Here is a 16,196-nt window from a genome sequence, read left to right as displayed (position 1 = left end):
ATAAGTAAGATTACACCACTTACATATGAAAAAGTGAGTAAAAATTATATTCTCATATCTAAAAGGTGACAGAGCATCATGTATTTGTGTTGATCTATCCACAACACCTGATCCTGTATTGATATCTATTCTAAACCCAAGTTTGAGGGAGACTAGTAATACAGAGTTTGATAGTAGCAGTCCTCATTTTTACTGTATTGTGACCAGCTAAATTATTCTGTAAGACAGTTATGCAGGATCTACACTAATAAAAGAGAAAGATGCAAACTGACTGTACCTTTGTGATGCCCACCAGCCAATCAGGAGTGGGTATGCAAATTAACCCAACAAAGATGGTGGGTTAATTTGTATATGCAGGCTCCATGTCGATGATTCAGGCATTCCGCACTGCCCCAGCTGCTCCAGGCCTCTGGGCAGTGTGAGAAGGCGGCTCCGGCCAGAACGAAGGTGGTGCTGGCAGCCAGAGGAAGGAAGGCTTATTCTTGCACAAATCTTCATGCATCGGGCCTCTAGTATAATAATGCTATCCATGTTTCCATCATGTCCCTCCATCAGTCTATTTTCCACACAAGAGCCAGTTCCTCAAAACTATCCTTTAGCTCACATTCCACTCAGAGGAAAGAGGAAATTCTTTAAAAGGCCTCTACGACTTACCCTTCGTCCCAGTCACTATGGTCTTCATACTAACAAGCCAAGCTATCCCCACCTTTTCCCTCTGTACTTGTACTTCCTTTTCCCTCTGTCTGGAATTTCCTTTTCCCAAGTTCACACATGGCCTCTCTCTCAGTATCTTCAAATATCTGAGAGGACTTTTCTCCCCAGCCTATCTAAAACAGCACCCCACTTATTTCTGTCCCTTTTCCCATGCTATTTTTCTTCACAACACTTACCACCACCTGATACATGGTATATCTGTTAACAACCATCTGTACTAGTGGCTATTTTATTGGACAGCATAGCCTCAGAGTGAAAACTGTGTGGTGGTAAGAAGAGGAAAAGAAGCATGTCCATGGGGAATGAGAGGCAGAATGGGATGTTGTCACAGAAGCTGACAGAGGAGAGGAATGAAGAATAGTAGAATAGGAGGGTTGAAAGCCAGACTAAAGGATGTCAAAGTACAAATGCAATTGTCTTTGTCCATGGGTTATGCATATATGCATATAAGTTCCTTGATTAATCTCTCCCCACCCACCCCTATGCTCCACTTTCCCTTTGAGATTTGTCAGTCTGCTCCATGCTTCTATGTCTCTGGATCCATTTTGTTCATCCGTTTATTTTTTTCATTAGATTCCACATATGAGTGAATTCGGACAACAGTGTGGTGAGGGCCTGGGGGCGGGGGGACTGGTAGGTGCAAGGTGGAGAGGGGTCAATGAGAAAAAAAGGGCACATATATAATACTTTCAACAGTAAAGGTAAATTTAAAATAATAATTAAAAATTATTTTAAGTAAAGTACAATTGTTTTTAGGAGTAAATCAGAAAATTAAGAATTTACAATATCTACATGATGAGAATGAGAAAATGCTAGTCAAGATAAGAGACAACATCAAGCAAACAATTGCCTAATTAATAAGACTCTTAAAAGTTTTTATGGGTCTCAGACTGAGGTTAATATTGTGGAATGTCAACCACCAAATTTAACAAGGTTTATAAAATAGTGTCTTAACTATGAAAGATTTTATAACTCTAGTGATGCTTTCTAGTCTTTATTCAACCAACAGTTCTCTACTAATATGTGACAGGTAACTTAAGCTCTAGACCTCTGTATTTAAAATTATAATTGATCTACATTTCCACATAAAAGTACAGCTATATTCTCCTTTTCTAAAAAAGAATGCCAAACTACTATATATATATAAAATTCCTCTCTAGTACCCAGTACATAATATATTTTACCTTTAATGTAACTATAAATATTTTTAGCAATACATTTTCCTTTAAAAACATCTATAAAGAAAATTTCCAGAAGTTATTTCCAAACTTTTTAAATCAAGTTATAATTGACATATGACATTTTATTATTTCCAGGTGTACAACGTAACAATTTTATATATTTACTAGAGACCCAGTGCATGGATTCAGGCACTGGTTGGGTCCCTCGGCCTGGCCTGCACCCTCTCACAATCCAGAACACCTCAGGGGATGTCAGACTGCCAGTTTTGGCCCAATCCCCATAGGTCAAGCCAAGGGACCCCACCGGTGCATGAATCCATGCCCCAGGCCTCTAGTATATTTATAAGATCCTTGGTTAATCTCTTCCCACCTTCCCCTCTCCCCCTTCCCTCTGAGATTCATCAGTCTGTTCCATGTTTTCATGCCTATGTGTTGAGTGTTTGCTCCCTGGTGGTCAGTGCGCATCATAGCTACCAGTCGAATGGTCAAATGGTTGGATGGTCAAATGGTCACCTAGGCTTTTATATACAGAGATTTCAAAGTCATCACGACAATAAGTCTAATTAACATCTTTCACCATATATACAGATACAACATACACCAAATTTTAAATTTTAGAATATAATCTACATTTGAAGCAAGTATAGGAAAACCTCTGTTCTAAAATTGGCATTGCTTACAATGAAAGATAATTTCATTTTTAATTATAGCAATACAAATTATATTTTAAAGTGAAATATTTTCCCTTTTCATTTCTTCCTTCATGCTTCATCACTGCTGAATTTTAAAAAATGTTAACGTGAAGACTAAAAAAAATCTACTAGGAATGACAGCCTTTAGAGATATTGATAATAATAGCTGACATTTTCAAAGCACTCTGTGATTTACAACTCTTTAATCTAGATTGTCTCTTTAATTATCACAGCACTCCCTAGGAGTTAATAATATTATGTATAATTACTCCCAGTTTAGCAATAAGAAAGCTGAGTTAATAAGTAGCAGAATATTAAGAGTGAGGTGTTTGAACTTTAAGTTCAGTACTCTTTGCAAGGCAACTCTCCCCTAGGTAAGCCTACTAAAGGCCCAGTGCACAGATTTGTGCACCAGTAGGGTCCCTCGGCCTGCCCAGCAGGGATCGGGCTGAAACTGGCAGCCGGACATCCCCCAAGGGATCCCAGAATGCGAGAGGGCACTCTGCAAAGTTGTTGTTGCTCAGCAGCTCCTGCATTTAGTGTCTGCCCCCTGGTGGTCAGTGCACATCATAGCTACCAGCTGGTTGGCCGGTGGCTTAGGCATTTATACATATGGATAGCTTTCTGATCTCTCTTATTTTTCTCATTAAATACTAACTATATAATCAAGACAATATATAATCTATATGTAACCTGATACTTCTGCATATCAAATAGTATTTAATATCTATACTTATCTTGCTTTAAAAAATAGCCTTAATCCTAAGAGAAAAAACTTTAGGGTAAATTACATGAAGGGAATCCCATGTTTATCACTGATTCCTATTGGGAAATTATCCTCGTAAATCAAATTTAAAAAACCTGTGTGATGGAACGTTACAATCTAGAGCAAACTTGGAGCATAACAAATATAATTTATGAAAATTTTAAACAAAAGTTCAATCTCCATTTTATGAGAATGTCTCCAATAGAATTAGGCGACAGGGACACACTTCACCAAAATGCCCTGTGAAAAGACAATGTGCTTAAAATTCATTCAATGATATAATTAGGCATCTATTAAGGGTCAATCATCTTTCCTTCAACTCTTCTGTGTCAGGTAGATTAGAGCAAATAAGTATTTTCCTTTTCTAATTTATTCAAGTTTAATTATATCAAATAAGATACATTTGAGAGATAATCATAAGTTATTGAAACTAAAACTATATATTAGTAAATTGAGTACATTTTAGTAATCTTTTCATAATATAAACTAGAAACAGATTTAATTTGAGTAATATCTGTTTTAATCATGATTTTTCAACATTAAGTTAGTCATTTCACTGCTAATAGTTTATATGGTGTTAATTGTAATAAATAAAATATTAGTTAACAACTTTCACCATATAAACAACCAATAATCAAAAATGATTGTTTAATGTTACTGGGGCAAAATTCATTGTACAAAGAGGCTCCATTCAAAAGAAAATTAGCAAACTCAAGCAATAATTCAAAGGCTTCAGGAGCTGAAACAGTACACCAGGCAGCACTCTGAAAAAAACTGCTGGTCAAATTCCCAGTGCTTCCATTTGGTGTCTATACAAAGTCACAGTGAGTGTCAGAGCTAACAGCATAAATCACTTCTGAGAATTGGAACTGAGAATAGATAGAATGCTGGTTCTAGTAACATATTATTCTGTGGGTTATCATACACTTGTCTAAAATGTAAAATGCCAAATAGTACATTCTATGATATTTTGTGTATCTATTTTTTTTGTTTTAATATGATTCTTTAACAAAGGAAGTCTTTTTTATTATGTTAATAAACATTAATGAGCAATGTTTGATCTGTCTCCACTCCATATCTAAGCATTGATTTTCCATCTAACATTGTCTTAGAGGAGAGTCACACAGGTCAACACATTTACATATTTGTCTTTATCAGAATAACACTGTTTATCTAAATTTGTTCACTTAAAATTGCATGGCTTCCATTAGTTTTAGAAAAAAAGAAAGATGTGGAGAGGTTTCACTTTTAAGTGTTTCCTCTCTGTATAAATCATGCTATAAAATTGCTAAATAACAGTTTCCTCCTTCCTCTGTGTTTCCTATAATTTTATCTTTTTTTTTTTTCAGAAATCAGCTTATCCTCACAGGGTAAAATTTGACAAACCATGGAAAGATTATCAAAATACAAAAGGAAGCGAACGTTATATAACAAATTCACCACCTCCTACACAGCCCCCTGCATTCTACTCTTGTTGATGAGTCGCAGGTGTGAGCATTCTGGTCATATGTTCCATTAATGTGCTAGTGACAGCTTTCACATTCTTTCAAACTAGAACTTAAATATAATTCAGTTTTCCAGAATTAAAGGTCTGGTACATTAACTGCTGTCCACATATTAGCCTCATTCAACTCTTTACTTTTATTTAGTCCAAAATAAAATGAGGGGGGGGGGGAAGTCATTTAAAAATTAACATACTCAGCTGCCTGTTTCCATTGCTTCAAGTCTTTCTTCAAATTTTTGTTTTCATTTTCTAAAACCATATTCTGGGTATAGACATCTGGAACAGCCCCAACTTCTTTCAGTTTGGTTACTCCCTTCTGTATCAATTCATACCTAGGATAGAATGAAAGAAAAAAAAAAGGCTTTAAGTTGTTTCTTTCAACTAAACTGCTAAATTTATGTACCATTCAAAACATTAATTCTGGGGGAAAGTTAATAGAAATTATTTGTAATATTACTTTATAAATTAAAATGTCAACATTCATAATATATTTTAAATAATAATTAATAAATTGCTGGGTTCAAATATCATCATGGTGCATAAAATATAACTGAATATCTCCTATGTTTCATGCACTAATGGTGACACTGGTAAAATTAACAAAATGGTTCAATGCTCTGTCTAATGAAGTTTCCATTCTAGTGTGGATGGTGATATGTTCTATATGAAGTAAAATAAGCAGGGTAACAGGGAAAGAGAGACTGAATTGGAGGGTGGTGGTGGTGTTGACATATTTTATATAGGATGGCCAGAGAGAATATCACTATGATTGACAAAGTGATATTTGAGCAGAGAACTGAAGGAAATGAGAGACTAAGCCAGTGATGGCAAACCTATGACACACGTGTCAGAGGTGACACGCGAACTCATTTTTTTGGTTGATTTTTCTTTGTTAAATGGCATTTAAATATATAAAATAATTATCAAAAATATAAATCTTTGTTTTACTATGGTTGCAAGTATCAAAAAATTTCTATATGTGACACGGCACCAGAGTTAAGTTAGGGTTTTTCAAAATGCTGACACGCCGAGCTCAAAAGGTTCGCCATCACTGGACTAAGCCATGTAGATATGTGGGAGAGTATTCTTGGCTGATAGAAAGAATTGTAAAGGCTCTGAGACAAGGAAGTGCTTGGCATGTACAATAAAGAGAAAAAAGCCAGTCTACAGAGAGTTATCTCATGTAAGAGATGGGTCAAGAAGACAACAGGGAGCCAGAAAAAGGAATGGGATTTTACTCTGAATCAGACTGAAGCCATGGGTAGGCTTTCAGAGATAAGGGACCCTCTCTCACACCTGCTCTAGTTTCACTAAACTAAGTCTAGAGGAGCAAAAGTAGAATCAGAGAGACTAGCTCAGAGCCTGCTACAATAGTCCAAGAGAGAAAGAACGGTGGCATGAACAAAGTTGGTAGCAGAGGAGATTAGGAAAAATGGGCCCCTTCTGGACATGCTGTAAAGGTGGAGCCAACAGGATTTTCTTATAGATCAGCTGTCAGGGGATGGTTAGAAAGAGAAGTCAAGGCTGATTCCATAGTTCCTGGCTGAGCAACAGATAGCCATTTACTGATACAGGGACAAATGCCATAGGAATTGGATGATTAAAGAAATCAAGGAATTGTTCTTATTCATGTTAAATGCAACATGTCTTCTGGACAATCAAGTGAAGATGAATACTGGATATACATGTCCAGAGTTGAGGAAAAATGTCAGGACATGCACTTTAACTTTAGGAATCATCAGGGAATAGAATAGATACTATTTAAAGTCACAAGACTGGATGAGGCCAGCTAGGGAGTACATGTAGAGAAGTGAAGAAGTCTGAGGACTGTTTAAGAATGGGAAGAAAAGGAAATACTTACTACATAGAGACTAAACAAGAGAAGAAGCCGTGAAGTAATGGGAGAATATGAGAGTTGTGGCTCAGGAACCAAGTGAATACAGTGCTGCAAGGAAGAAATGAATGACAGTGACAAACACCCCAAGGAGGGTGAATAAGAGGAATACTGAGGATCAACTGCTCAATCTGGCAAAGCGAAGTCACTGAAAATGGTTTCGGGAGAGTCATGGAGATGAAAGTGAAACTGGAGCAGGTATGAGAGAGTTGGAAGGAGGAAGTGGCAACAAGCTCTTCCAGGGATACATGCTATAGAGCAGAGCCAAGAAATCAAGATGAACCTAGAAGAGGATATGGAGCTCAGGGAATGTTTTTATTTCTCTTTTTTAAAATACATGACACACATTGTTGCACATCTGTATGCTTATGGGAATGATCTAGCAGAAAGGGGGGAAAAGCTAAAAGTGCAATAGAGAGGGGGCAATTGGAGGAGCAATGTCCTTGAGTGAGCCAGAGGAGCTCTGTCCAGGAGGGAAGAGGAGGCCTTAGGTGTCAGGTGGAAGGGAATGACTGAGGACAGGGGCAGCAGGTTGGGAGAGAGGGAGGCAGGGGTCGTGGCGCTTCTATTTCCTCAGTGAAATACGAAGAAACATCAGAGAATCATTTATAGATTTGTAAATAATTACAATTGTAATCATTATATGTAGAAATTAATAAAGCTAAATAAAAAACAGTAATAAAAACATTTCAAGTAATAAAGTTATTAGTAAATGGATCTTTATAAAGCTTGCTACGAATGGGCAGAGCATTGGTCTTAAAATGTTTAATTATCAGTATTTTCATATTACAAATCTTAGCTTTATTATTATTACACATTAATAGTCATATGTTACCTGAAATTTAAAAAAAAAAACAGCAAGAGAAAGGTTAAGATAACTGAGTCAATAGTAAGTAATATTTGCCATGATTTCTAAAACAGCAAATTGATAACCATTTAATCATAAATTCACTTTTTATCCATATTTCAGATGTGATTTATACTTATCTCAGAAGAAAAGGCATAAGGATTGATTGAAGTATTGGACCATAAAGTTTTTCTGAGCATAAAATTGGTTTCAGCAACTTCCTTTATTTAATGCAGAAAGAAATCACTAAAAAAATTACTTCAGTAAGAAAAAAAAGGTGATATAGAATCCTCTAAAATAAACACTATGTAAATAAATTAATATGTGGTAAAATAAGTAAAAATCAAACATAACACATATTACAACATCTATATCTAAGACATTCAAAAGTTACTTTACCAAAGAAAATTTATAGCATTATGTAAAAATACCGGTTGACTTTAAACTCACTAAAACTAGTATAATACTATAAGGTAATTATAACTACAAACTGGAAATTTCTCAGTAACATCTGCATATTCCTACATAAGATTTTTGGTTCTGTGTGTGTATTTTATTTCACTTTTTGAAATTTTTTATATTTATTTCAGAGAGAGGAATGGGGAGAGAGAGAGAGAGAGAGAGAGAGAGAGAGAGAGAGAGAGAGAGAGAGAGAAATATCAATGATGAGAGAGAACCATCGATCGATCAGCTGCCTCCTGCATGCCTCCCTACCCCCACCACTACCTCACTCTACCCAACCCCCTATACCCCCCTACCCATGAAAATCCAGCCTGAAACCCAGCATATGCTCTGACCTAGAATAGAACCGTGACCTCTTGGTTCATGGGTCAATGTTCAACCACTAAGCCATACTGGCTGGGCTGTGTGTGTATTTTAAAGAAATATCCTGGTCATTTTATTCCTTCCTCCTTAGTCACTTCCCTTAGATTAAGACTGAAAACTATTCATATATAAGTATTAGGAACTAGAAATACAATTTACTACCAATAGAATTGCCAATTAATTACTGCCAATAAATTTACGTTAAGGTCGATAAACTAATTACAGTTCTATACAAATTGAGTAAATACATATATTTCATGGAGAAAGTATATAGGCTTTCATAAGATCTGTGTATATACCAAAAGACTTTAAGACCCACTGCCACAAATGGATACTAATATGCTAGAATTTCAGTGAATATATAAAAAGTGCAATAAGAGTAAGCATCATTTTTCTTTGTGATGACATTTGTTCCAATAAAATCTTCTTTATGAAAACAAAAGGTGTGCTAGAGTTGGCTCAAGGGTCTTAGTTTGTGGACCCCAAGTTAAAAAATGTATTTCAATTACTGTTTGCGAATTGAAAGGACACAAATCAAATTTCAGTACCCAGGTTGTTGGGGTTTTTTTAAATATTTCTGTTTGTTTTATAAACTAACAATAGAAAAACCTTAGTTGCAACTCTTTGTAAGATGCAAGAATTCCTGGCAATGATATATGTTTTTCTCCATAATAAGAATGATAGAAGTAATTATTTAACATTCCTATAATCCTATTATGCAGGACAGGTAAAGGTTTCTGGTCAATGTCAAAATGTTACATGTGAAATAAAAATATCCAATACAGTATAATCTTAGTACAAACAATGTGCAATCTCATTACAAACTGGCCGCCAGGGATAAGGATAAAATTATTATAACCACAGTACTACTAGACCCAAATAATATGATATTTTAAATAAATTTTTCTTTCTGATTGTAATATTATGCTAAATGGTATGCTGACTTGGGGTTCTAAAATTCCTAGCACAATTGCAGTTTCCTGACATTTCATCTCAATTCAAACTGCTAAATCTCAAAGGACAATATGGCAAGCACTTAATTGTTAAGAGTATACTTAGTTCCACATGTCTCCAAGGAGATCATGTCACACTTTAGACTGGCCAAACATGTAAGCACCACATGTCCTATTCTCAGAAGGAGAAAAGGTAATTGAACCACATTAATCTTTCATTTTATTAGTACCACAAATTAACCATCTGTCTACTTGTACAAAAATATATTTCTAATACATTTGTAATTATTTTAGGGACATTTTTATAAAAAACATTCACATGAGTTCCAGATTTAATAGGAACAGTATTATTTTCTTCCATCAAACTTGTCTTTTCCCTGAATTATAATAATGAAAAATGGTTCTCCTTGTTTAATGCATTAACATTAGATATGCAATTTAAAATAAGAAAAACACCTGGCCAGCATGTCTCAGTGGTTGAGCGTCCATGGTTCAATTCCTGGTCAGGGCACATGCCTGGGTTGCAGGCTGGATCCCCAGTGTGGGGTATGCAGGAAGTAGCCAATCAATGATTCTGTCTCATCATGGATGTTTCTATCCCTCTCCCTCTCCCTTCCTCTCTGAACTCAAATATATATATTTGAAAAAACTGATTTCTTCTATATGTATGGTCCAAGTAGATGAGAACCAAAAAGTAAGCAAAATAAGCAAAGTAGTACTGTTAGTAGGAATTCTTAATGCAGGAAATAAAACCCTTACTAATTATGCAGAAAATATTAGGGAAAGTATTTCATAAAATAGCTTTGTATTATATTATATAACTCCAGGAAATAAATATTCCATTTTCTAGATGTTTAAAAATCACCTAATATTTTTATTTCAGAAAGATGATATTCTGATTATGTGCATATATGTGTTTTAGTGAGGGTGATTGGGGGTGTGTGTGTGTGTGTGTTTGTAAATGTGTGTGTGCATGTGTATTTGTATGTTGTGGTGTCAGCAGTGGGGATGGGAAAGGTTTCTATCCATTTCATCCATTTTGCATACACTGAGTGACTTCAGTCTTATAAGAGGGTTAAAGTGCACATATTAAATGTTAGCATTTCTAAGAACTCTTTATCTACATTATTGTTTACCATTCAGATTGAAAACAATCAAGAGTTCTGGTCATTCCCATTTTGATCAGGAAATTGCAGAGAAAGTCTTCTATTACTTCAGGTACTACATGCTTTGAAGGAAGAACTGTTTTCTGCTCCTAAAATTTAAATGTGTAATTAATTATTTTGAAAACATCAAATCTTTTATTAATGGCATTGATTCATTTACTAATTTGTTCATTTTTTTCAACTTTTTTTGTTGGGATAGATGATATGACCCTCAAAACCTAAAATATTGACTGTATGACCTTTTAGAGAACAAAATTGCAAGCACCTAAACTTTCAATTATTTCAAGTATTTGAATTATTTTTAAACTATTTTCAACTATTTAACTATATTTAACTTTCCCAAAACCATGATCTTTCACTTGCAATCATTAATGAACATTTTAAAAGTCCTCATTGAATAGAGACTATTGCATCCTCTAATATAGAAGAATATATATATATATCTTATTTCTAAACAGATGTAATAAAATCATAACAAAAGGATGTTGGGTTAATTAGCAATAAATATTCTTTGAAACAGAAAGCCCATGGCACAATTCAAATCTAGCTTTTGAAGAAAAAATACTATAGAAATAAAAAACAAATTAGCCCTTGCTGGTTTGGCTCAGTAGATAGAGCATCGGCCTGCAGAAGGAAGGGGTCCCAGGTTCAATTCCAGTCAGAGGCATATGCCTGGGTTACAGGTTGATCCCCAGTAGGGGGCGTGATGAGGCAGCCAATTAATGAATCTCATCATTGATATTTCTATCTCTCCCTCCCTCTCCCTTACTCTCTGAAATCAATAAAATTATATTTTAAAAAATAGAATACAGAATTGATATGCTTATCATAAAAAGAACCCATATTTAATTTTCAAAGCTAAAGGGCAATGTTTGTAAATTTTCTGCATAGCATCATTCCCCCAAAGAACTCAAAAAAAAAAGTATATAGACCTTAAATGAGAGTCAACCAGCTATAAATATTCCAGAAATCTAGAAAGTTAATTCTTGCAAGGTTGTGATTAAAAAAAAAATTCTGAAAAATTGATGAGAAGAATTACTGATATTTGGTGCAGTAGATATGACAGCTACCCCATTGTCTTCCTTGGATTTATCTTTGGATTTACAAACAGATTCCAGCATGATACCAGATACAAAGAAGCAATTATAATTTGGGTCATAATATTTTCATTCTATGACTCTATCCATTCACTTATTCAACTGCTATTCATTTAGTTCATCCTATGCACCAGCACTATGTTAGGCATAACTACCTTACTTACCAAGTAATAAAATGAATGAGTAATACTTAGTGTATTTTTTAAACCCTTCTTTACTTAATGAGGTAAAGCAAGAGGGAAGATGATGAGCAGTGGATAAACTGCTCATCATTCAAAATGCTGTATTTTAAAACTATTCCTGTAAATTATTGCATTGAGACTTCGTTTTGTGTCTAAATAGAAGGGAACTATATCTATAGGATGCATTAGAAAATGCAGTTTACTATGAGCTAGAGTCCTCCACTTATAACAGAATATATTCAATTCCAGATTCAAGAACTCCTCTTCTTGAGGTTTTTTGTTTTGTATTGTTTTGTTTCTTTAACATACAGATATTTTGGAAAGGAGTTACTGGATTTATAGACAGAAAAAGTCTACAAAATATGAAAAGACTGACACAGGACAGAATGTGGAGTGAAGTCTATCACATACCATTTTGCACTGAGGAAGTCAAGCTTATAACTAAACAGGAATATCACAATTTCCTTCACATTTCTTTATTGAAAAAAGTTACAACATTTTTAAAATTCATCCTTCTTAATTAGTGTTGGTATGAAATATTAAGCACTTTAAAATATTTTGTTATCATCATTAAATTGTTATGAACTTTTAAATGATTTTTTTAATTTTATAGGAATGCCATCATTGTATTTACTTTTAACTGGTATTACAATCATAAAGCATCCTCCACCATATTCTTTAATGATATTAGTTCATAGGTCTCACAAGGAAAAAATATCATAATATATTGGGCATTCCCTATGAGCTAAATATTTCAATGGGGGGTGGGGAGAGGCAAAGACATAGAATGCTTATAAAGCGGATTGTAGAATCTCCATACAGTATCAAATTCTGTACATCAGTGTTTCAAATCCTTGGTTTAATCTCCAATTAAATAGGCAGAGTTCTGAGGGATAGTGTCATTTATTTCAGTCATGCAAGAGTGACCACGCTGTGGAAAATGATAAACCAAAGAAAAGTAAACATGACTAATTATCTAAAGTGAAGGTTTGATGGCAGAGAAATAGAGGTGAAAAAAGACATAACAGGTGCTGGGGCTGCATTTAGTAAGTGAAGTACTTGAAATGTAAACAACTTGCAAAACTTCACACAGAAATTTATCACTGGTAAACTATAGGCTATGGTTATGTTCAACCTCACCAAAATTTGAGTATCTGTATCCTGTTCTTGAACCATCTGAATTGCTTTTGCCAGATCCTCTTCACCCTCTGGAATGCTAAAATTGTCATCTGGTATCTAAATCACGGAGAAAAAGGAGGATAGGAAGGGTTAGCAAGAAAATACATTACTTCATTTCGAACTGATTTTTTCCTCATAAAACAATGGATCAAAGAAATATATTTTATGTAAGACATCATGTCATTTTGAAGATCTATGACAAATGAATAAATATCAAGCAGGAAGCTTTCTGATTTTCTTTTAAACATCACTCAATGTCACTTCTAATAAACTCAATATTAGCTTATGAGCAACTGCATTTATCTATAATGACAAATACAGACTAACAATTGTGCTGAAAGAAATGTTAGGCCATCTAACTGCCAACATTCTCTCTTCATCCCAGATTTTTCTCCCTCATTACTCTTTCTTTTTTTTCAATCTTTAATTTCTTTATTGATTAAGGTATTACAGATGTGACATCATCCCCCCATAACCACCTCCCCACTCATGCTCCCATCCCCCTGTTGTCTGTGTCCATTGGTTGGGCTTGTATGCATGCATACAAGTCCTTTGGTTGATCTCTCCCCGTTACTCACACCCTCCCATACTTTCCCTCTGAGGTTTGACACTCTGATCGCTGCTTCTCTGCCTCTGAATCTGTCCCTGTTCATCAGCCTATGTTGTTCACTATATTCCACAAATGAGTGAGATCATGTGGTACTTATCTTTCTCTGACTGGCTTATTTTACTTAGAATAATGCTCTCCAGTTCCATCCATGCTGTTGCAAATGCAAGATTCCTTCTTTTTACCGCAGTGTAGTATTCCATTGTGTAGATGTACATTACTCTTTCTTAACTACTACTAGCAACCACACACCTCTAGTTTATTTAAAAAAATAATACTGCCCGAATGTTAAGCTATTGGAAGAATGTAATCAAATCTAATGATGATATTAATGATAGTTAACATGTATTGCATGCTTCTTATGTGCTCATCACAGTTTTAAGGCCTATACTATTATTTAACTCATTCAGAACTTTCATGTGGTATGTATCAATATAATCTCCATTATACCAGCAGTAATAACAAGCCTCTGTTCTTTGTTTGTCCTGCCTCCTGCTTGCCCAGGCCAGAAATTGCTAGGCCTGCACCCACACAGTTTCATTCACAGCTTCTGCTTCCTAGGAGAGTCTCTATCCTCCAAGTCTCAGAAATAATGATAGGTCCCGCTGGAGCAGTGAATTAAAGGAAAGGTTTTAGACAGTAAGCACATTAGATAGAAGTAGAGTTAAGTTGGAAGGAAGCATAGGGTCTGCACTCCAGCTAGGTGGTAGAAATTTGGGAAACTCAGCCAAGAGCAGATGGGATTATAGTAAATGCCTATTAGACAGAGAAGACATTCTGTAGTATGGATCCAGAAGGTAGGTGGTAAGGAGTTGACTCTGAAGGACAATTAATAAGAAAATACAAATGGCCAGATGTTTTAACCAATCTAAATTTTTTAATGAGAATTTTCATGCCTTAGTCTTAACCAGCTGATATGGCTGAAAAAAGGAACAACTCTTGCCGAGCCAGCATGGCTCAGTGATAGAGTGTCAACCTATGAACCAGGAGGTTAGGGTTCCATTCTCAGTCAGGGCACATGCCCAGGTTGTGGGCTCTGTCCCAAGTAGGGAGCATGTAGGAGGCAGCTGATCAATGATTCTCTCTCATCATTGATGATTCTATTTCTCTCCCTCTCCCTTCCTCTCTAAAATCAATAAAAACACATGTATATTTTTAAACTAGAAACTCTTAAGGAATAAATAAATATGTCTCAAGAACAACCATAATAAATTGACAGAGTGCTAAAAATAAAATTTAAAAAAAAATGACTGAATTTGAAGATGGCAGTGTAGGTAAATGCATGTACTCATTGCATCCCACAACCACATCAAAATTACAGATAAAATACAGAACAATTATCATCCTGAACTGCTGGAAAGCTGGCTTAATGGAATCCCTACAACTAGAGAAGTAAATAAGAAAGCACACTGAGACTGGTAGAAGGTGTGGAGGCGCAGAATGGGCTGGTGTCACTTTTTTAATTGGGAGGGAGATCATCTCTGCGGAGGCCACGCTGAGGAGCAAGAGGTCCCAGAGCTGGGAAAAGAAGTCCCTAGGGGCAATAAGAACTACAGGTTGTAAAAACGAATTCAGATTGGGGCGCAGTGACATAGAGGCTGCTAGAGACCCAGCTGTTCCTCTTAAAAGGCTGGCACCATGAACTGAACTTACAAGGTCCTGCTTCCTCTGAGCTCCAGCACCAGGGTGAGGTTGTGGGGGACACAGACACACACAGGAGAAATTGGATTGTCAGGCATCTGGGCAGGAACTTGGGGGCAGCTTTCTCCCAGACAGAGATGATTGTTCCTATACTGGGACCTTCCCAGTAGCAAGGCTGACTGGCAGCCATTTCTGTTTGCTCTGCCTGGTGATTCCCTAAGACCCTGCCCTCATCCAATTTACAACCCCACACATAAGCTGTGTAGCAGCTTTTGCATATGAATGACTGTCCTTGCTCAAACAAGCTGCAGCTGGGTCAGGGAGCCCCAAACCTATCAATAAAAGGCCCAAGACCAAGCACCAGCACCAGCCTGCCTTGCTTCTCAGCTGGGCGTTGTCTGGGCACTTTCAAACTCAATACAAAGAAGAGGAATCTGCAGATCTCAATGAAGCAGTGGCTGACTTTGCACCTCCCTGGAGACCTGAGAGCCAGTGTACCCAGTGGTCAGTGTCAGACCATACAAGATTACAACTCTACATATCCATAAGAGACACACTCAAAGGGAAGACTCAGTGAGCACCAATGCCCCACTGAAGCAAGTCCTGATCCATAAGGGTGTCTCCTGCACAGCAGCTCTCCCACTGTAGTTGCAGCTGGGCCTCACAGCCAATTGGCCTAGAAGTCAATTCCTCCCAGTAACACCCACAGAAATCAAGGCTCAACTACAACAAGATTGTGATCACAGCCCACAAAGGGGTGCACCTAGAGCTCCCAGCTCAGGTGACTGGGGAGGCTGAGCCACTGGGTGCTATAGAACACCTCCTACACAAGACCACTCTAACAACTCAAGGAGAAATAGCAGCTCTGGCCAATAACTAGAAACAAAAACAGCAAAGCAGCCAAAATGTAGAGACAAATGAAAGAAATGGAAGAAAGCAAATTACTGG

General features: G+C 36.2%; 1 protein-coding gene across 1 annotated transcript in view; it reads right to left on the bottom strand.

Moving 5' to 3' along the window:
• SPAG16 (sperm associated antigen 16) overlaps nucleotides 1-16,196 on the bottom strand; it is a 658,615-nt gene that overhangs the window by 630,828 nt on the left and 11,591 nt on the right. Inside the window, exons 3-5 of the mRNA XM_036318536.1 lie at nucleotides 12,962-13,057; nucleotides 10,513-10,631; nucleotides 5,052-5,189 (exon numbers count right to left, since the gene is read on the bottom strand). Of these exons, the coding sequence (XP_036174429.1) occupies nucleotides 5,052-5,189; nucleotides 10,513-10,631; nucleotides 12,962-13,057 (353 nt within the window). The remainder of the gene's footprint in view (nucleotides 1-5,051; nucleotides 5,190-10,512; nucleotides 10,632-12,961; nucleotides 13,058-16,196) is intronic.

This window comes from Myotis myotis, unplaced genomic scaffold (genome assembly GCF_014108235.1).
Source record: "Myotis myotis isolate mMyoMyo1 unplaced genomic scaffold, mMyoMyo1.p scaffold_m19_p_8, whole genome shotgun sequence".
NCBI classification, from domain to species: domain Eukaryota; kingdom Metazoa; phylum Chordata; class Mammalia; order Chiroptera; family Vespertilionidae; genus Myotis; species Myotis myotis.
Note: the sequence above shows the minus strand (reverse complement) of the source record. Positions and strands in the feature narration are given on the sequence as shown.